At 48.8% G+C, this 21,659-nt stretch overlaps 2 protein-coding genes across 2 annotated transcripts; one reads left to right on the forward strand and one right to left on the reverse strand.

The window, feature by feature from the left end:
* Positions 1-664: 664 nt before the first annotated feature.
* Positions 665-15,816, reverse strand: NUTM1 (NUT midline carcinoma family member 1). Its single transcript, XM_017857450.1, has 7 exons — positions 15,643-15,816; positions 10,638-11,346; positions 7,844-7,972; positions 4,452-4,588; positions 3,664-3,950; positions 3,259-3,375; positions 665-2,908 (listed from the first exon to the last, which is right to left on the reverse strand). Exons 1-7 carry the CDS (start codon positions 15,656-15,658, stop codon positions 905-907), a joined length of 3,399 nt encoding a protein of 1,132 aa, XP_017712939.1. The 5' UTR covers positions 15,659-15,816; the 3' UTR covers positions 665-904.
* Positions 15,817-18,620: 2,804 nt separating this feature from the next.
* On the forward strand, positions 18,621-19,724 carry NOP10 (NOP10 ribonucleoprotein). Its single transcript, XM_017857430.1, is given in 4 exon segments — positions 18,621-18,691; positions 19,571-19,621; positions 19,623-19,662; positions 19,665-19,724. Coding segments are annotated over 4 exon segments (222 nt in total).
* The last annotated feature ends 1,935 nt before the right edge of the window (positions 19,725-21,659 follow it).

Here is a 21,659-nt window from a genome sequence, read left to right on the forward strand (position 1 = left end):
TGGACAATTAGAATTAGGCCGGGCATGGTAGCTCATGCCTGTAATCCCAGCACTCTGGGAGGTTGGGGCAGGCAGATGGCTTGAGCTCAGGAGTTCAAGACCAGCCTGGATGATGTGGTAAAACCCCAGCTCTAAAAAACAGAAAAATTATCTGGACATGCTGGTGCACACCTGTAGTCCCAGCTACTTGGGAGGCTAAGATGGGAGGATTGTCTAAGCCCAGGAGGTTGAGGCTGCAATGAGCCATCACTACGCCACTGCACTCTGTAGTTGAGGCTACAGAACGAGACCCTGTCTCAAAAAAAGAAAATTAGATCTCTTTCTCAGAGATCTAACAGGTAGAAAAGCATCTTTCTATCTATAGACTTAAAGGGAGGCAGATAATTATAAGATGCCCAGATAAGCCTTCCTGACACCAAGTCCAGGCTTGTGAAGAGGGGTTGTATAAAGTGATCATTGGAGATTCCTCAGTTTGGGGACCTACCACAGCCTGAGAGCCAGTCTGTTGCCAGGAGGAGGCTACAAGGAGCCAAGGCAAGGCTGGAGCCAAGGTAAGATCTATGGATTTGTAGAATCTAAGACTACCCCTACAGTCTTTCTTTATAGCATCTCACCCTATCTAGCAGCAAAGACGCGAGTACAGAAAAAGGGCACTTTGAGAGCATTTTCCAACAAAAACACTTTATTTGTTTTCTTTTCTATAGCTCCTTCCAAAGGTGATTCCCCCTGCAGCCTAGCCAGTCTGACCTCTCTCTCCATGCTTGCCACTTTTGCAGAACAACAAAACAACACTGGGATGAGATTCAACATTGGGATCTCCATTGGTGGGCAGCAGGGCTGGAATCTACTCTGGGGCACCCACCTTTAGGGACTGGCAAGTGGGGTCAGATGGTCCTGCTGCTCCCTACTGGCTACGACGTCGTTTCTTCCTTCTGCCTGTGGCAAAACTGTCACACCGCCTTTTACGAGGCTGTGAGGATCCAACTACTCCCAGAGCTAGGGGTTCCTCCCTGGGGACCCCAAGTAGAGTTCCTGAGTGGGATCTCTTTTCAGTAGGGGCTGGACCTCCAGCTAGAGCTCGCTTCCCAGACTTGGCAACAGGACATGGAGGTTTGCTGGGGCCTTTTGCCCCAGCAGAGAGCAGGTGGGATGCTCTCTGGCTGCCCTGACCTGAGGCATGGTGAGGACTGAGAGGATGCCGCCTTGGTGACAGGCTAAGTTTAGAGGCCAAGAGGTAAGCAAAGTTGGAGAGTTCCTCATCCTCTTCCTCTGCTTCCTTCTTCTTTTTCTCCTTTCCTTTGGCCCTATCTGCTGACCTGCGTGTTTTACTAACAGAAGTCTCTCTCAGAACTATGGCATCCTTCGTTCCCCATCTAGGGAAAGTGCTTCCAAGGCCCTGGTGAGATGATGTTTTGGGGGTGCCAGTTGTGTAAGACTCCTGACTCTCTTGTAAAGGAGCAAGGTTTTTAGGCTTGGACAGGTCAGGATCCACCCTGCCTTCTCCTTGGGGGTCAGAAGAATTAACATTCAATGGGCAGGTGTCCTTGCTGACCCTTAGTTGGAGGCCACAGTCATCTTTAACATCTAGTATGTTGACCGGTTCTATGGTTTCCAACAGAGGAGAAAAGGAATTGCCTCTGCTCCCTGCCTCTTGGCTGGCTTCAGGCAAGGAGGAGGCATCCTTGGTCCCCATGATAAGGACATCATCTTGGCATGTGGGCAGAAGGGTTTCTTTGGAAGACTCCAGTGTGGAACCGCCAATTCTGCTTTCCAGCAATGGGAAGCAGCCTCCTGCCTGCAGATCACTGGGGTCCCCTGTGGTTTCACGGCTCTGCTCTTGATTTTCTTTGGACCTCAAGGCTGGGCTGTTGGCCCTCAAAGGTCCTGGCAAGCTGCAATCGTTTCTCTTTTCTAGGGCAGCTGCCGCAACTGTGCCTCCACAGGGAATCACACTGCTCTCCGTATCCCCAGGTACTATGGTTTCTCCAGGACCCAAGGAAATGCTGCCGCTGGAGCCCAGTCCCTGGCAGCCTTCCTGACACTCAGTTACACACGCCTCCACTTGGAAGCTCTCTATGACCGCCTCTATTTGTACGGGCAGCTCCAAGTCTACAGCATCCATCTCACTGCTCAGCCAAAGTCCTGGGCTGAGAGAGACTTCGTCCCTGTCCCCAGCTGCTCTAGGGGAAGGATTCTGATCATCACTCTGAGCCATGGCGGTACCTCTGTCATCTCCCCACATGGCTCCTGCAGAGCCTTCCTGGGGCACTGCTAAAGCCTCCTTCCCTTCAGGAAGCACTGCACGACCCCCCGTTTGTCGTCCTTTCTGCAATCCCAGGACTTGCTTTTCTAACCCTTGTCCTTGCAGAGGAGCCAGCTCTGCAAGTCCAGCGTCCAAACTGGGAGTGCCCTCAGGCTGGAAGCCTTCCTGCCAACAAAGGGGCAGAGCCTCAGAAGTCCTATCAGCCAGCAGGCAGTGCCCAGGAGGCCCAGCGCCTCCTAGGTGGCCATCTTGAAGTCGCGATACCTGGTTTATGACCTTCCCAGACCCTCTCCTCTCCATACCCAAGGGTCCCGGAGTTCCCTGTAGAGCTGCAGGTTCTGGCTGCAGGTCCCAGCTGCTGGGGGATGGCAGAGTGTTCCCAGCCCTGTGCATCCCTCTGGGGCTCCCTAGGGCTTGCTCCTGCCCACCGTGCACTTCTCTTGCCCGTTTTCCTGAAGAAGAAACCTTTCCAAGGCAAACGGCGCCCCCAGCCCCCTGAAGCCCAGGTGAGGGCCGAAGCCGCCCATCCCCATCTTCATCCTCGTCAGAAACAGAAGGACTTGAGTCCAGCTGAGCTCCACTGTAACTTGGAGGCGCCTCTGCATCTTCCTCCTCTTCCAAGGCCAAGAGTCGCTTCTGGACCAGCTGGAAGAAATGGACAAATAATCAGTTCTATACATGATTGTGAAAGAGCTGACTGAGTGGGTGGTACAAGATGGTATTTGGGCAGGGCAAGGAACGCAAGCAAGTCGTTTAAGCGATGGTAGCAAAGACAGATACTGCAGCTCTTTCCCACCTCCTTGTGCCCTATTCCCATGCTGTGAGCCCTTACATTCTCATTTCCTGTGTTTCCATAGCCCTCTACCTACTTATTCTGCACCTGAAGCCCAGTCCTGAAGCTGTTCATCTCTAGAGCCATATCACCCTTGACAGTGTAGGGTTAGATAAAATCTTGCAAGCTTCTTGTTCTCATATTTCCTATACCCCAGTTTTACCTGGGCAAGAGTGAGTCCTTCTTCTTGCTCTAGCTCCTCAATTAAGGCCAAGGGATCTCTCTGTTTTTCTGGGGACAGCAGATCTGCCAGAAATTGAGGGTGAATGACGGCCTCCACCTGGATAACAGAAGGAAAAGTGATGTAAGTCTGTAAGCAGGTAACCTGTGAAACAAGGGGCTTTAGAGAAGAAACCATGAGCTCCCCAACTGTCCCCTCTTACCCCTCCGGTATTGTAAACTGACCATCACCGGGTACACACATTCTCATGATGATGCATGCACACACATTACTCAGTTACAGAACAAAACCTAATTCCTACTACCTTGGACAAACCCCGGATCATTAGTTCCCGGGAGTACCCACCCCAAGGATCTGCTAGAAACCAGACGTGCAGGCCCAGCTCACCTTGGAGACAAAGACCTTCTGAGAACACAGCTCATTGATGTAGCTCAGAAGACCTGGATCTGGATACATGCCTTCCTCCTCCTGCTGCTGCCCTTCTTCCTCTTGTTTTCTATCTGACTCCCCAGTGGCCAGTTGAGTCCCCAGCAGCCCTTCCATGATGTCAATATACTCCTTTACAGCTTCTGGTGGGATCTCCTTGGGCGCCTCAGGAACAGGAGGTCTCTGGGCTTTACGCTGCCGCCGGCGGGGGGCCCGTGCCTTGGAGGCTGCCTTCTTCGGAATGTACACTAAGGGAAGAGATAGATAGGAGAATGGGAAGTAGCACAGAAACTACAGCTTCTGCCTCCCAGCTCTGTGAGGCCAGCAATCTAGGTACATTGAAATGGTTCCAGGCTGGATTGGGCCAACCCTGAAAAAGTACCAGCCATGGGAGATTTAGGACCTAGAGGGTCTAAGAATCACTGTATGAGGAATTTTGGAATCCCTGAAATTCCAAGAAACCCCCTGATCCAGCCCCCATTTCTTAGGCAGATGAGGTATTATGTGCTGAATTTAGAGTCTTGGTGAGAGCAGTTAGTTTACTTGACCAACATCAATACCTAGTTCAGGGCAAAAGGAATCTGAGAATCCAGCCTCCTATGGGGTGGTCTGCTTGGAGTATCAAACGCCACTTTCCAGAGGGAAAGCAGCAGAGCCTGGGCCATGCTTTCTCTAATCTGTGACTGGCTTCTGTACACCTCCCTTTGAGCCTTTGGCCCACGGCTCCTGTCAAAATTGGGTAGCCTCACCTGGCTGCTGGCAAACCTCAGAGGCCAGGGGCCCTAGAGGATCAAGTTTCAAAGGGGCTGCAGGAGACAGGCTCTGAGAGCCATTCATCAGCTGTGAGTTCTGAATCTGCATCTCCTCAGTCTCAAACTCCATGAACCTGCAGAGGGTGAGAAAGGCATAGGCAATGCTAAGAAGGAGACCAGGCCTGTCAGAAATCCAGACGACAGCCAAGCATAGCTAAGAAAGGACGTGCTCTCAGGTGGGCAAAGTCTGCCTAAGTCATGTCACCCAGGAGGGTGGTCACAGGTGGCTTAATCATATTTCCAGGGAAACTTCGGGAGCTCAGCACATAGTTCCTTCCCCTATAGTCATCACTTAGGAAGCTTAAGAAAATGAATGGCCAGGTGGGGTGGCTCATGCCTATAAACCCAACACTTTGGGAGGCTGAGGTGGGCAGATTGCTTGAGCCCAAGAGTTTGAGACCAACCTGGGTAACACGGCAAAAACCCATCTCTACGAAAGATACAAAAAAATTAGCCAGGAGTGGTGACGTGCATCTAGTCACAGCTATTACGGGGCTGAGGTGGGAGGATTGCTTGAGCTCAGGAGGTGAACGCTGCAGTGAGCCCTGACAGTGCCAGTGCACTCCAGGATGGGCAACAGAGTGGGATCCTGCCTCAAAAAAATTTTTAAAAAGTAAAGAATGAGGACAGGTGCAGTGGCTCATGCCTGTAATTCCAGCACTTTGGGAGGCCGAAGTGGGCAGATCATGAGGTCAGGAGTTCCAGACCAGCCTGGCCAACATAGTGAAACCCTGTCTCTACTAAAAATACACAAAATTAGCCTGATATGGTGGTGGGCACCTGTAATCCCAACTACTCAGGAGGCTTAGGCAGGAGAATCACTTGAACCCAGGAGGTAGAGGTTGCAGTGAGCCGAGATTGCGCCATTGTCTCAAAAAAAAAAATTAAGAATGATCTAGAGCTTGTAAACTTTTCTTGGACAGAGCCAGGGCTTTCACTACTTTTTATTTATTTATTTATTTTGAGATGGAGTCTCACTCTGTCGCCCAGGATAGAGTGCAGTGGCGCAATCTCGGCTCACTGCAATCTCTGCCTCCCGGGTTCAGGTGATTCTCCTGCCTCAGTCTCCCGAGTAGCTGGGACTACAGGTGTGTGCCACCATGTCTGGTTTTTTTTTTTTTTTCTTTTTTTTGTATTTTTAATAGAGAAGGGGTTTCACCGTGTTAGCCAGGATGGTCTCGATCTCCTGACCTCGACCTACCAAAATGCTGGGATTACAGGTGTGAGCCAATGTGCCTGGCCTCACTTCTTTTCCATACCTATCTCACCCAGCTTCATGGATTGTACACAGCAGTGCTTAATATAGGCTTGTTTAATTTAATCAGGCCTATGCAACGCCTGGTGGGATCTCACAGTGGGATCCTCCTCAAGACCTCATTTGCCCCTGCCTACAACCATAAAGAATTCAAGGCAGTTCCTACCAGGAGAATGCTGAGATCGCAGAGTCCTGAGACTGGGATAGGGGTTCTTGGAAAGGTAAATCTAGGAAGCACGGGTCCAAAAGGTTTTGGGAGGGAGTAAGTGGAAGCTAAGCTTGGAAAATTCGTTCATTTTCTGAGTTTTTTCTTTCTTTCTCTCCTTCTTTCCTTCCTTCCGTCCTTCCTTCCTTCCTTCTCTCTCTCTCTCTCTCTCTCTCTCTCTCTCTCTCTCTCTCTCTCTCTTTTTCTTTACTGAGTTTCGCTCTTGTTGCCAAGGCTGGAGTGCAATGCACAATCTCCGCTCATCACAACCTCCACCTCCTGGGTTCAAGCAAATCTCCTGCCTCAGTCTCCTGAGTAGCTGGGATTACAGGCATGCGTCACCACACCTGGCTAATTTTGTATTTTTAGTAGAGACGGGGTTTCTCCATGTTAACAGGCTGGTCTCGAACTGCGGACCTCAGGTCATCCACCCACCTCGGCCTCCCAAAGTGCTGGGATTACAGGCATGACCTACCATGCCTGGCCTTTTTTTTCTTTTTCTTTCTTTCTTTCTTTTTTTTTTTTTTTTTTTTGAATCAAAGATATTACAGAGAAATAGAATAAGAGCCAGGAGACAACTTTGGACATCCCGGACACTGTCTTTCCCTGGCTCTTCCAGAACCAGCCCCTCCCTGGGATAAAGGGGGAAAGGGATTTTCTGTGCCACTGTTTCCAATGGAGGAGCGGTCCTGAAGTTCTGTATCAATACCCACTTGCTACCAAGTCAGTGGGACGAGACAAGAAGCTGCCTGGTAGAGCAGACCTCCTCATTACTGGGTCCCTTCGGCATGAAATTGCTATACCTATTGGGGTCCAATCCCATCCTAAGATCTACAACATCAAGGCTCCTATGCAGATTCAGGATCTGGTGACAGGGGAGCTTTCAAGAGGAAATAGGATAGAAAAACCCAAGAGTCAAGGTGGTGGAGAAAGAAGCAAGGATCCAGGAAACCACCATCCTAGTCTACACCCCTCCTCCCCACCCTTTTTTTTCTTTTCTCTCTCTCTTTTTTTTTTTTTTTTTTTTTTTTTTTGAGATGAGGTCTTGCTATGTTGTCCAGGCTGGTCTTGAACTACTGGACCCAAACCATCCTCCCACCTTAGCCTCTCAAGTAGCTGGAACTACAAGCACACACCCAGCCTAACATCTTTTTTTTTTTTTGAGATGGAGTCTGGCTCTATCGCCCATGCTGGACTGCAGTGGTGTAATCTTGGCTCACAGCAACCTCCACCTCCCAGGTTCAAGCGATTCTCCTGCCTCAGCCTCCCGAGTAGCTGGGACTACAGGCACGTGCCACCACGCCCAGCTAATTTTTGTATTTTTTTTTCCAGTAGAGATGGGGTTTCACCATGTTGGCCAGGCTGTTCTTGAACTCCTGACCTCAGGTGATCCACCCGCCTCAGCCTCCCAAAGTGGTGGGATTACAGGCGCAAGCCACCATGCCCCGCCTTAACGTGGCTTTGGATAGTTGCTCCCACCCGAGCCTCTCAGCTGCCCCTACTGCTCTCAGCCACACAGCCTCCCTCAGGAGAATGAAAGTTCATCGAACTTGCCGGGCGCGGTGGCTCAAGCCTGTAATCCCAGCACTTTGGGAGGCCGAGACGGGCGGATCACGAGGTCAGGAGATCGAGACCATCCTGGCTAACACGGTGAAACCCCGTCTCTACTAAAAAATACAAAACTAGCCGGGCGAGGTGGCGGGCGCCTGTAGTCCCAGCTACTTGGGAGGCTGAGGCAGGAGAATGGCCTAAACCCGGGGGGCGGAGCTTGCAGTGAGCTGAGATCCGGCCACTGCACTCCAGCCTGGGCGACACAGCAAGACTCCGTCTCAAAAAAAAAAAAAAAAAAAAAAAGTTCATCGAACTCACCTTTCCGCCATCTCATAAAAGATCATCCTGTCAAAGTTGCTGGTGTGCTCCCACTCCTGCACAGCCAATGGCAGTCCCTCCTCCAGGGTCATAGTGGGCTTCTGCCGGGCCAGGGAACGAAGCACTGGGCTAAAACCACCATTGAGTCAGTCACATTCTAAAAGTGTGCTCCCATCCACCTGCCCTTACACCTGCCTCAATAACACATCCCCTGCCCCTCATCCAATCTATCGTGCCCCTCAGGCCCTGTCATGTCCCACTTCTGATTAGACTTACGGACTCTCAACCTCCCATCCATTCATTCACCATACTCGCCCCTCTTCCTGTTGAAATTTACAACTAATATAAAATCAAACAGATAATTTTTCTCCCCACCTTTTAAAATCAACCGCAGCTACCACCCCTAATTCTCACAGTGCCATCCTCAATTAATTATTAGAAAGGGAGGACTCGTGCTGGGCGCAGTGGCTCATGCCTGTAATCCCAGCACTTTGGGAGGCCGAGGTGGGTGGATCACGAGGTCAAGAGATCGAGATCATCTTGGCCCACATGGTGAAACCCCATCTCTACTAAAAATACAAAAATTAGCTACTCAGGAGGCTGAGGCAGGAGAATTGCTTGAACCTAGGAGGCAGAGGTTGCAGTGAGCCAAGATCGCGCCACTGCACTCTAGCCTGGTGACAGAGTGAGACTCTGTCCAAAAAAAAAAAAAAAAAGGGAGGACTCATGTTATTAAATGAACGGGATTCACTATAAAGTAGGTTTAACCTTGTCCAGAGGCTCCTGGTTTTTTTTTTTAAAGGCATTTGCTAACCCAAAGGAATCTCTAATTAAAGGTCATGTGGTGTTTTTATTTATTGCTTTTTTAGTCTTTGTTTCCAGATACCCCCCACAGACAGTCAAATGCCAATACTAGACCCCCACTTCTAGAGGGCTCTTGAGCCCTTTCTAATCCAGAAGAAATCAAGAGCCCAGCCTAAAGTAAGGGCTTCATTTTTGCCTCTCTGACTTCCCTTGGAGTCCTCAGATATTATTAAGCATCAGAATCACCTGGGGAAGCTCATCATCACCAAACTGCAGCTCCCCAGGATCCCACAACTGAGCATTTTAGGAGCTTCCCAGGCTGCAGTGGTCTCGACTGCCCTTTGTGGAAGACCCTGCCCAGAGCCGCCAAGTGTGAAGCACAAGCAGGCCAGGACCCGAAGCAAACGGATCCCATGCAAACCTTGAGAGCCCATCCTGGTTCAAGATTTTGAAATTTAGGCTGCTAGGCTCCAAGAGCGAACTCAGATCTATCTTGAGAAAGCAGGGAGTCAGGAAGATGCTGTACATCTAGGACTTTGGGGGAACATCTTGATTCATTTGCTCCAAGTTCGGGGTAGATTCCAAGGGGGAGATTCCCTTAGGAGTTCAGCCACTGGAAGAGCACCATGTAAATTTGTTTAAAGCAATAAAATGTGGTATGTGTTATATAGTGGCTTACACAAAACGCTGAGGGCATAGGGCAGGTGAGAGGGACAGTGGGTCTGGGTGGGAAGGAAAGACTATTCCCCAGCTGAGCAATGACTGTTTTGTAAACTCAACAGCCTAGGACCCGGGGCTCCTTGGCTAAACATACACTCGCTCTTAAGCAAGGACGTTCTGACCTTTTGCGAGTTCTTTTCCTCTTCTAGATTGCCTTTTTGTCATAATAATAAAATAGTTGATATCTAATGAAACATTCTCTGTGCCAAGGACTTCACATATATTAACCCATTTCATCTTCTCAGCAACAGTGTGAAGTAGGTATAGTTATCCCCCTTTTTAAACGAGAAAACTGAGGGCAAAGATGTTAAATGTCCTGCCCAGGATCACAAATCTAGCGAGTGGGAGAGCCCATGCCCTTGACCACTAAGCAAGCTCTACCCACCATCCTATTTCAGCGTGAATTCTCCTGAATAAAATGGGTGGAGGGAGCAGAGGGAGCAGCATGCACACAGTCCTTTGCTTGGCCCCACACTGTTCCGCCTGCCACCCAGGGCCCTGATTCAGGGTCCAGCACTCATCCTGGCTACTTTGGGTAGTTCTGACTCAATGTCAAAAGGTAGTAAAATAGAACGGGGGGACGGGGTGGACCCTGGCACTTAGAGTGAGAGCCTAAGTTCCAATCACTGGTCTTTGGTTTACGGCAGGAACCCTCTCTGAGCTTCAGTTTTCTGATCTGTAAATGAAGATTACCAGAGAAAGGCTTGCCTCAACTCACAGTTTGTGAGGATCACTTAAGATAAGACACCTGAAAGGTTGTTATAAACTAGGACGTGGGTTAAGGGGCTGTTATTATTATTATTATTATTTTTGAGATGGAGTCTGGCTCTGTTGCCCAGGCTGGAGTGCAGTGGCCGGATCTCAGCTCACTGCAAGCTCCGCCTCCCAGGTTTACGCCATTCTCCTGCCTTAGCCTCCCGAGGAGCTGGGACTGCAGGCGCCCGCCACCTCGCCCGGCTAGTTTTTTGTATTTCTTTTTTTTTTTTTTTGGTAGAGACGGGGTTTCAACGTATTAGCCAGGATGGTCTCGATCTCCTGACCTCGTGATCCGCCCGTCTCGGCCTCCCAAAGTGCTGGGATTACAGGCTTGAGCTACTGCACCCGGCCGGGGCTGTTATTATTAATAACATGTTTTTCATTCTCAGAGCATCTCCATTGCTCTCATGACCTTCCCTCAAATATTCCTAAATAGCCTAAACTACTACATTCACCCCAAAGTTCTCCTTATTTAAAAGCCCTAGAATAATTAATCTCAGGTCTCCCCACTTACATAAGAAAACAGGACAGAGCTTCTGTGTCAGGACTTTGGGACAGGTGCCTCCGGGCCAAGGCTTTGTAACGCTGCCATCGACGGAAGTTCTCATAAACGTCCTTGGAAATTTTGCAGCGGTCACCTAGTGAAGGCTTGGATAGAGTGGCCACAGGACCGCCTTCCCCGGTTGTCCCATGTAGCCCTGGCCAAGCTTTTTCCAGGGGCACAATGGGGACCAGTTGAGCAACTGGTGGTGGAGCCTGAGGTGGAAGGCCTGGAGGGCCCTCCTGGCTGACACCAACAGCCTTAGAGGGCAGAATGGTCTTCATATTAGATGCTGTCACAAATGGAGGTGCAGGACCCTCAAGATTCCCACAGGGAGTGCCTGGGGCAACTGAATTGAGGGCATTCTGAGTAAGGATAAAGTTCTGAGTTTGAGAGGGCTCAGCTGATCCCCCTTCTGTCTTGACTTTGACAATGACCTTGCCAGCCCCAGCCCCACTGAGGCAAGGGCCCCCGTCCCCTGTCACCAACAGTGAGCTGGGGAAAGCGGAGAGCATCAGAGGGTTGTCTGGAGAGAATACTGAAGGCATGATGGGCTGTGGAGGTGGCTCCCCGGGTGGGTGGTCTGGTGGGCCAGAAGCTGGTGGGAGAAAGGGAAGTGCAGGCGATGGAGACGGGGCAGCACTAGGTTTCATGCTCATATCCGGTCCCGGCAACGGAGATGCTGTTGAGACAAAGAAAAAGAAGAAATGGAGTAGGAGAAAAGAAGACCAGAGTTAGCTATCTGAATTCCCCATTTTATTTTTATTTTTATTGTTATTGTTTGAGACGGAGTCTCGCCCTGTCACCCAGGCTGGAGTGCAGTGGCGCGATCTCAGCTCACTGCAAGCTCCATCTCCCGGGTTCACGCCATTTTCCTGCCTCAGCCTCCCGAGTAGCTGGGACGACAGGTGCCCACCACCACGCCTGGCTAATTTTTTGTATTTTTAGTAGAGACGGGGTTTCACCGTGTTAGCCAGGATGGTCTCGATCTCCTGACCTCGTGATCCTCCCTCCTCAGCCTCCCAAAGTGCTGGGATTACAGGTGAATTCCCCCTTTGTTTTTAAATTTTTTTTTGTAGAGGCAGGCACAGTGGCTCATGCCTGTAATCTCAGCACTTTGGGAGGCCAAGGTGGAAGGATCGCCTGACTCCAGGAGTTTGAGACCAGCCTGAGCAACATGGCAAAACCCTGTCTCTACTAAAAATACAAAAATAAGCCAGGTGCACTGGCATGCACCTGTAGGCCCAACTACTTGCGGGGGCTGGGGTGGGAGGATCACTTGAGCCCAAGAAGTCGAGGCTGCAGTGAGCTGAGATCGCACCTCTGCACTCCAGCCTGGGTGACAAAGGAAAACTCTGTCTCAAAACAAACAAACAAACAAACAAACAAACAAAACTGTAGAGATGGGGTCTCACTATGTTGCCTAGGCTAGGCTCAGACTCCTGGCCTCAAGTGATCCTCCTGCCTCAGCCTTCCACCCCATCTGAGTTCCTCTTTAGACTCGAAGACTCAAAGCACTGATTTTCAACAGGTGAGAGAGGGGATAAGGATGGGGAACTTGTGTAGTTTGCAAATGTCCCCCAAGTGATTTTGATCTTACTCCTCGTTGAGAATGACTGCATTAAAGAAGCTGCTTCTTTTCTTTTCTTTTCTTTTTTTTTTTTTTGAGACGGAGTCTTGCTCTGTCACCCAGGCTGGAGTGCAATGGCCGGATCTCTGCTCACTGCAAGCTCTGCCTCCCGGGTTCACGCCATTCTCCTGCCTCAGCCTCCCGAGTAGCTGGGACTACAGGCGCCCGCCACCTCGCCCGGCTAATTTTCTGTATTTTAGTAGAGACGGGGTTTCACCGTGTTAGCCAGGATGGTCTCGATCTCCTGACCTCGTGATCCGCCCGTCTCGGCCTCCCAAAGTGCTGGGATTACAGGCTTGAGCCACCGCGCCCGGCCGCTTCTTTTTCAACAAGACATACGGAACCCTGTCTGCCAAGAAGAGACAAGCCCAAGCCATCACTGCCTCTAAGTGTTGCTTTTTTTTCTTTCTTTCTTTCTTTTTAGATGGAGTCTTTCTGTGTCACCCAGGCTGGAGTGCAGTGGCACGATCTTAGCTCACTGCAACCTCTGCCTCCCAGGTTCAAGTGATTCTCCTGCCTCAGCCCCTCAAGTAGCTGGGATTACAGACATGAACCACCACATCCGACTAATGTTTGTATTTTTAGTAGATACGGGGTTTATGCCATGTTGGCCAGGCTGGTCTCAAAAACCTGACCTCAGGTGATCCACCTGCTTCGGCCTCCTAAAGTGCTGGGATTACAGGTGTGAGCCACTGTACCCGGCCCCCTAAGTGCTTCTCTAAGAAAATTCCTGGCAGACCTCTCCAGCCTCTCCATAGGCTGTTTACTAAGATACAGAATTGGGTTGACACCTGCTCTGCAGGGAAAACAGCCCACAGCAGCCTCTGTGCAGTAAGGGAACTAGTTCACGGTAAGTTCCAGCCCCTCTCGAGACATCCATAAGGCCTTTGAGAAGGAGGCACTTTCAAAAATATTATTGGCTCATTCCCTCCTCCTTTTCCTTTTCCTGTTACTTCTTATAAATCTCTCTAAACCTAAAATAACAGAAGAAAGATTCAATCTTTGAGCAGGAGCCGTGACTCTAGGGCCCGTGAGGCTCAGACATCCGGTAACACCTTCCACCCAGCATTACACGTACATCCCCTATGCTCACCTATTCCAAACCAGAGATTAAAACCACCTGAACCCTGCTTCTCCCAGCTGCTCTGTGGCCTCTGCCACCACGCACAGAAGTACTGTTCCCAGGAGAGGATATGTGGATTGGATGTTTGGTTCCCAGAAATTTTGTTGTATAACAGCCAGGAATAATTAAAGAGGATTAGATAAGGACAAGGAAATGAGTGAAGGGAGGGCGGTGTGGGGAGAGAGGTTTCCGGATCTTTAAGTAACTGCTGGACGTGTTTGGCGATGCAGACTATCTGTGGTCCTTCTGCTTGGAGCTCCTAACGTCAGAAATTTAGGGCTCACTAGGAACGAGGCACTGAGCTAGGTGCTAAGGACAGGACAATGAAGTCCTTCATTGTCACAGTTCCAGCTGAGGAGGGGCTATGTGGACTGTAGTCAAAGAGACCAAGGATAAGTATACAAACGTGTACTTAATCAGAACCTGTGTCTCCTAGGACTTTTTTTTTTTTTCCCGAGACAGAGTCTCTGTCACTGAGGCTGGAGTGCAGTGGCGTGATTTCAGCTCACTGCAACCTCTGCTGCCTCCTGGGTTCAAGCGATTCTCCTGCCTCAGTCTCCCGAGTAGCTGGGATTACAGGCGGGCGCCAACACACCCAGCTAATTTTTGTATGTTTAGTAGAGATGGGGTTTCACCATGTTGGCCAGGCTGGTCTTGAACTCCTGACCTCAAGTGATCCACCTCCCTCGGCCTCCCAAAGTGCTGAGATTACAGGTGCTTGAGGTCAGGAGTTAGACACCAGTCTGGCCAACTTGGTGAAACCCCGTCTCTACTAAAAATACAAAAATTAGCTGGGTGTGGTGGTGGGCGCCTGTATCCCAGCTGCTCAGGAACCTGAGAAAAGAGAATCGCTTGAACTTGGGAGGCAGACTTTGCAGTGAGCTAACATCACACCACTGCACTCCAGCATAAGCGACACAGTGAGACTCCATCTCAAACAAAAAAACAAAACAAAAAAAACAACAGTAGAATATAACCTGCTTAAATCTCCTCCCCCTTACAAAAAATATTACACTGTCAAACTAACAACCCCCAACTTCTGCATTCTGACCATGGAACATGAGCAAACTCAGATTCAAACTCATTTCAGCCACAGAGCAGAGGGCTGAGGGTATGTCACTGAGTACAGAACACAATGAAAGGGGCCTGAAGGCCTGAGATCCATAAAAGGAAGAAAAACTAAGAGCATCTCAGTGAAGCCCCAGCTCTCATCCTGGCTGTAATGACCCACCTCTCTGGCCCAGATAAATCAGGAAAAACTGCTTCCTGAACTCAAAGCGAAGCCACCTCGAGGGCTGGAAGGAGCTGTGAGGCTCTAAGCAGAGGGCAATATTTTTTTTTTTTTTTTTTTTTTTTGGAGACCGGCAGTTTCGCCTGCTTGTTGCCTAGGCTGAGTGCCAATGACACAATCTGGCCTCACCACAACCTCTGTCCTCCCGCGGATTCTCCTGCCTCAGCCTCCCGAATAGCTGAGATTACAGGCATGCGCCACCATGCCTGGCTTTTTTTTTTTTTTTTTTTTTTTAGTTTTAGTAGAGATGGGGTTTCTCCATGTTGGTCAAGCTGGTCTTGAACTCCTGACCTCAGGTGATCCGCCCACCTCGGCCTCCCAAAGTGCTGGGATTACAGGCATGAGCCACCGTGCCCGGCCAGAGTAGAGGCAGTTTATAATACATTCCAGCCTAGTTTTCAGGAAGGCATTTCTCTGCAACGGATAACTACAGATTATCTTTTCCCGCTAAGGTCCTTCCCACCTTACCCTCCCATCCACCATCCTCCATCCTCCACATCCCCTTCCCCTCATAAACTCAAGCATGGCAGAATCCTAGAACAGGCTCCAGTTGCCTGAAAGAGACAGATGAACTTGGGCCTTCCCCCTTGAAACCTCTCTGTGGGTTTCAGTCCTAAGACACATCCTCTGATCCCCTCTCCCACCACAAAAACACATGCTGAAGTGCCCCCTGTTCAAGAGAATCAAGTTGCTAATTGCCATCCATTCTCTATACTCAGTATGTGTCCTCAGAGACACCTTGATCTGCCCTTAAGGAGGTCCTCTTCCTTTCCCAGCCCCTAGTCTTAATGGTACAATCTCCTTCTCTAGCCTCCCCGAGTGTGATACCTTTGATGGGGTGTAGCACCTCGCATTCCTTTAGGTCAGCCCAAAGAGCTTGTCCCAAAGGATATGAGCAGGTACCAGAAATCCTCCTCACCACCTAAAGACTTACCTCCATCTGAAGCCATCCTCTCAGGTTTGGGCACTAACTGTGGCTGTCTGGAAGCCTCCAGAATGAGGCAGTCAGGTCCAGGACCCAGAGTAACCTGGCTCCAAGTAGGTGCACAGGGATCCAAGGAAGGGAAGGTAAAGATCAGATCAAACAGAACTAGAATATGGAACTCAAGGCATACTGCTGTGGGGGAGGGGAGAGGGAAAAGTGGGGTGAGGGTGGGGAGAGATACTCCATGAAGGGTTCTAGTAACTATGCAAAAACCAGGAATTCCCTTCAAACTACAGTTTGACAACACAATTGATGTTCGCCCTTTAGGGCTATTTGTAAACTCTTTCTCAGATTCCACACATTACAGTTTTGCGTTTGGTTCCCTATACTTCAATTCTTCACCAACATATCTCATTTTGTGTCTTTCCATCCCAGCCAGTTCTGTAACTGACTTCCTATTAACAGCAGGTTGATGGTAGACCCCTGACTTAATCCAATGATGGCTATATTTTCCGAACTAAATTCAGACCACATTGGTCTGTATACTTAAGGATCAAGGGAACTAAAGTTTAAATTAGAATTGTCAGATGATCCAAGGTGCTTGATTGCTGTGTTCACACCATTTCCTTGGAAAGCTGTCCAATCTACTAGCACAGGCTCTGTACTCCACAGAAGCCTTACCCTCTGCTGAAAAGTCTCACTAAATAAAAAAGCTGCCATGCAGTTTAAAACCTCAAGAGTAGAAAGTTCTTTGTTTCATTAAATCATTTTGGTTTAAATTTTAAAAATAAAATGTATCTGCTAAGGTTCCTGGTGACTATTTCAGGCCAGTAATTCCCAGACCATCCTCTACAGCCACAGCTTCATCCAAACGTGGATTTCCCCCAAAAGACCTTCCCTGGGGTTCATGACGTCTTTCTTGCTTTCTCCGAGATATCTTTTCTCTTTTCTAAAGACTCTTTCATTAATAAGACCTGAAGGCTGAAATCATCCTTTTTCCTTTCTAACAAAATTAACTACTTAGATATACTTTTTTTTTTTTTTTTTTTTTTTTTTGAGACAGAGTCTTGCTCTGTCGCCCAGGCTGGAGTGCAGTGGCATGATCTCCGCTCACTGCAAGCTCTGCCTCCCAGGTTCACACCATTCTCCTGCCTCAGCCTCCCAAGTAGCTGGGACTACAGGCGCCCACCACCACACCCAGCTAATTTTCTATTTTAGTACAGACGGGGTTTCACTGTGTTAGCCAGGATGGTCTCGATCTCCTGACCTCGTGATCTGCCTGCCTCGGCCTCCCAAAGTGCTGGGATTAGAGGTGTGAGCCACCGCGCCCAGCCTTTAAAAATTTTTTAACAGGTAATACATTAGCAAGGTTCAAAAATCAAACTACAAAATAAAATACATAGCAATAAGTCGCCTCTCACCCCTTATCCCTTTCTTCTATAACTGGATTTTCTATCCCAGAGGAAACCAGTATCATCTGTTTCTTGTGAATACTTGCAGAGATTTTTTATGCGACTACAAGTAAATACAAACCATATTCTTTTTTTTTTTTTGGGGGGGGGGGGGGGACAGGTCTCTGCTTCTGTGCCCAGCTAGATGCAGTGGCGTGATTCGGCTCATGTAACCTCGCCTCCGGGGTTCAAGCGATTCTCTGCTCAGCTCCCGAGTAGGCTGGGGACTACAGGTCGGCCGCACCACGCCCGCTAATTTTGTATTTTTATTGTAAGGACAGGTTTCAACCAAATTGCCAGGCTGGTCTCGAACTCCTGACCTTGTGATCCACCTGTCTCGGCTCTCAAAGTGCTGGGATTACAGGGTGAGGCTTACCGCACCCAGTCACAAACCATATTCTTTTTTCAGACGGAGTGTCACTCGTTCACCCAGGCTGGTGTGCAGTGGTCTATCACTCAGTCTCGCTCAACCCCTCTGCCTCCTGGGCTCAAGTGTCTCCTGCCTAGCCTCTGAAGTGGCTGGGCACCTATCAGGCGCCCACACCACACCCGGCTAATTTTTTCTGTATTTTAGTAGAGACGGAGTTTCGGCCAGATTGGCCAGGCTAGTCTCGAAATTTGACCTTGTGATCCGCCCGCCTCAGCTCCCAAAGTCGTCTGGGATTACAGGCGTGAGCCCACCGCGCCCGGCAAACCTATCTTTAAACCGCAAAAAAAAAGTGCAAGTTTTTCATCGTTACACCAATTAACATATATTCATGCATTTGTCATTATAATATGGCGTAATGATTGCTCTTTGTAATGATATTTGGTTCTCATTTTCATTTCTTTAACGACATAAGGAGAACTTCTATATTATTTAAAAATTGTAATCGCTAGAAGGTGCACTTTATTACGCTAGTTATTGCTACTCCACCACTGTAAGAAAGAGCGCTGAATCTTGCGGAGGAACCTAAGTTCTAAACTTGGTTCGACCGCTGAAACATATTCAGCCAGTTTCATAATAACTTTACGCTTATTTTCGCTTTGGAATATTGATACTCCAACATGCATTATTACGCCAACGCTTTTGAAATGGAGCAGGGGAACTGGATGTGCAAGAGGGGAGGGAAGATAACCTTTCTTTCTTCCTAGGCAAAGGGCTCTGAATCCGGAGCCCTTGTTCTTCAGGCCACTGGAACTCACTGCTCCTGAAATTGGGTGGTTCTTGAGATCAAGACAAGCTTCTATACGTCAGTTTCTATCCAATTCCATCCCTACCCCCCTCTAGCGGCCGTTACCTAGCACCACAGTAGGCACACTCCACGTGTTTAGCTGCCAAAGTTGCAAGTGGTGGCCCCAAGCCGAGCCCTGCTCCGTGCGCCCCATTCTGGCTAGCTAGAAAATAAAGGCAAAAATTGACTACATTTCCGGCTGCCAGGAAGAGAGAGACTTCGGCTTATGCAGGAAGAAAATGCACGAACACGTGACGCGGTCGGGCGGGACCACTGCAACGGAGCGGCGGACCGAATTGGGACCTTCTGGTTATGGAGCTTCATGTTTCTCCAGTATTACCTCAACGAGGAGGGAGATCGGGTCTATACGCTGAAGGTGAGGCAGAGAAAATAGTTTAAATAGGCCATGGCGGAACATGTAGATGGGGAGGAGTGGGTGAGGGCCATACACGCAGTTACCTAGCTGGGGCAGGGAACCAGAAAGTCCAGCACGAGGTGGGGAAGAACCGGGAGCTCGCGACTAATTTTTTAATTAAAAAAAAAAAATGTTGCCGGGGCGCAGATGGCTCACCGCCTGTAATCCTAGCACTTTGGGAGGCCGAGGCGTGGATTGCCTTAGCTCGGGAGTTAGAGGACCCATTCTGGGCATACGTTGAAACTACATTTTCTACTAAATAAAAAAATTAGCCGGGCGTGCGGTGTGCGCCTGTTTCTTCCCAGCTTATCGTGAGGGCTAAAAACAGGGATCCCGCCTTAAACCCGGGAGCGGGAGGTTGCAGTGGATACCGAGATAGCGCCATTGCAACACTTTACCTTTTTTTTTTTAAGACAGGACTCGGCTTTGTTGCTAGGCCAACTCTGTCAGTGCCTCGGCTCACTGCAACCTCCGCTCCTGGGCTCAAACAATCTCTCCTGCCTCAGCCCCGAGTAGCTGGGATACAGGCGTGCGCCCACACACCTGGCTAATTTTTGGTTGTGGTTTTTTTTGTTTGGGTGGTTGGTTTTGTTATGGTTTGTTGTAGAGGACGAGGTTCGCCATATTGCCAGCTGTGCTCCAAACTTTCTGACCTCAAGCCATCGATCTGCCTGGCCTCGCAAAGTGCTGGGTTACAGGCAGTGAAGCACCAGCGCTGGCCTTTTTAAGTTTTATTTTATTTATTTGTACAACTTTTGAGACTGATCATTGATTTCTGTTTTCATGTTGCCTTTTCGCGTTGTCCCACCGCATTTCATCACTCCCTTACTGACCAATTCATTCTCGTATCCTGCGAGGCGAATTTGACCCGATGGGACACAGACCTGCTCAGCCCATCCTGCTCGGTTCTCCCAATGACAAATACTCCCGACACCGAATCACCATCAAAGGAAACGCTTCAAGGTGCTCATGACCCAGCAACCAGCGCCCTTTCACTCTGAAGGTCCTTAAACTGATGTCCTCTCTGCGGCCTGTTACCCCTTGGGAGACTCCGCATTAACCAAACTCTTCATCTGTGAGAGCCTGATCCCTTTTACCAGCATATCTTTGGCATCAGTCTCTCGTGGTGATTGGCATGCTTGTGTGAAGGCAGTCATGGTGGCATCACCCATAAAGGGAACACGTTTGACTTTTTTTTCTTGTATTTGAAATTACTACAAGATTATTAAAGATAAAATGATTTGAAAAGCTCTTATTTTGTGAGTTGTTGGAGGAAAGGATTGGTAGTATTTTTTTAAAGGGAGGGAGATGATGGACGAGAGTACCCCAGAGAGTTGCAACAATACCACTTGGAAGAAAAACTTCAGTCCTGCTGTAGCAAGAGTGGTCATGTGCCCTTAGTGATAGGAGGGTATTGGAGAAGAAAGATTAAGACTTTCACAGCTGTCAGCATTCATTGAAAAATACCCCTGTTGTCAGGTAATTTCTCATCCCTTGAAATAACATTTTGATTAAAATGGAAGAGTACTTGAAAAGTAATAGGTATATTATAGAGAGAGGGCAGTGAATTGAAAGTAAGACCAATATTTCCTTTTTGTATAACTTTGAGAAAGTTACTTAACCTGTTTAGTCTGATTTTTCTCCTTACTAACTTATCTTTGAACTCATTGATTAAGTGGGGGGCTTTTTTTTTTTTTTTTTTTTTTAAAGACAGAGTCTCGCTCTGTTGTCCAGGCTGGAGTGCATGGGTGGCTGACTACAACCTCCGTCTCCCAGGTTCAAGCAATTATCCTGCCTCAGCTTCCCAAGTAACTGGGATTACAGGCACAAGCCACCACGCCCAGCTAATTTTTGTATTTCTTTTAGTAGAGACAGGGTTTCGCCATGTCGGCCAGGCTGATCTCGAACTCCTCACCTCAAGTGATCCACCCACCTCGGCCTCCCAAAGTGCTAGGATTACAGGCATGAGCCACCACACCTGGCCTGGGTCTTTTTTTTTTTTTTGAGATGGAGTCTTGGTCTGTCGCCCAGGCTGGAGTGCAGTGGTGCGATCTTAGCTCACTGCAACCTCTGCCTCCTGGGTTCAAGCTGTTCTCCTGCCTCACCCTCCTGAGTAGCTGGGACTACAGGTGTGCACCACCACATCTGGCTAATTTTTGTATTTTTAGTAGAAACAGGGTTTCTCCTTGTTGGCCAGACTGATCTCAAACTCTTGACCTCAAGTAATCTGCCTGCCTCAGCCTCCCAAAGTGCTGGGATTACAGGCATGAGCCACCTTGACCCGCCTAGTGCTATGGATTTTAAAATTGTTCTGTGGAGTCTGTATTTTAATTCTGCAATCTTTATTTTCTATGATATCAAAAATTCTAGATTCCAGAAGCAGATATAACTTAAATTAGCACAGACAGATGTGATTTATGAAGACATGCCCTGGAAAGACTTTTTTTTTTTTTTTGAGTCAGGGTCTCACTCCTGTGGTCCAGGCAGGAGTGCAGTGATGTGATCACGACTCATTGCAGCCTCTATCTCCCTGGCTCAAGTGATCCACTCTATTTTTTAATTTTTTATAAAGGCGAGGTCTCACTATGTTGCCCAAGCTGGTGTTGCACTCCTGGGCTCAAGCTGTCCTCCTGCCTTGACCTCCCAAAGTGCTAGGATTACAGGTGTGAGCCACAGTGCCCGGCCAGACTTTTTCTTGGATCTTGTTATTTGATCATCCCAGCAGAAAAGTTCAGGATAGTTGTGGATCGCTGAAAAGAAAAAAAATCTCTCAACTGGGGTCATAATTAATAGAAGACAGAATATTTTCAAATAAATTACTGAAACATACAGGAATGGTGAAATGAGATACTTGTTTCCTGTTAAGCAATTTTATTTCTTTTTTTTTTTTTTTTTTTTGAGGCGAAGTCTCGCTCTGTCGCCCAGACTGGAGTGCAGTGGCCAGAT

The sequence above is a fragment of the Rhinopithecus bieti genome, unplaced genomic scaffold (genome assembly GCF_001698545.2).
Source record: "Rhinopithecus bieti isolate Rb0 unplaced genomic scaffold, ASM169854v2 scaffold_44948, whole genome shotgun sequence".
Taxonomy (NCBI): Eukaryota; Metazoa; Chordata; class Mammalia; order Primates; family Cercopithecidae; genus Rhinopithecus; species Rhinopithecus bieti.

Excerpts from the sequence above, each read along its gene's own strand:
- NUTM1 (XM_017857450.1), bottom strand. Across the intron at positions 4,589-7,843 it reads TTTTATGAGATGGCGGAAAG|GTTCATGGAGTTTGAGACTG; the intron begins GTGAGTTCGATG and ends CACCCTCTGCAG. Across the intron at positions 3,376-3,663 it reads AGAAGGTCTTTGTCTCCAAG|GTGGAGGCCGTCATTCACCC; the intron begins GTGAGCTGGGCC and ends TCTGTTATCCAG.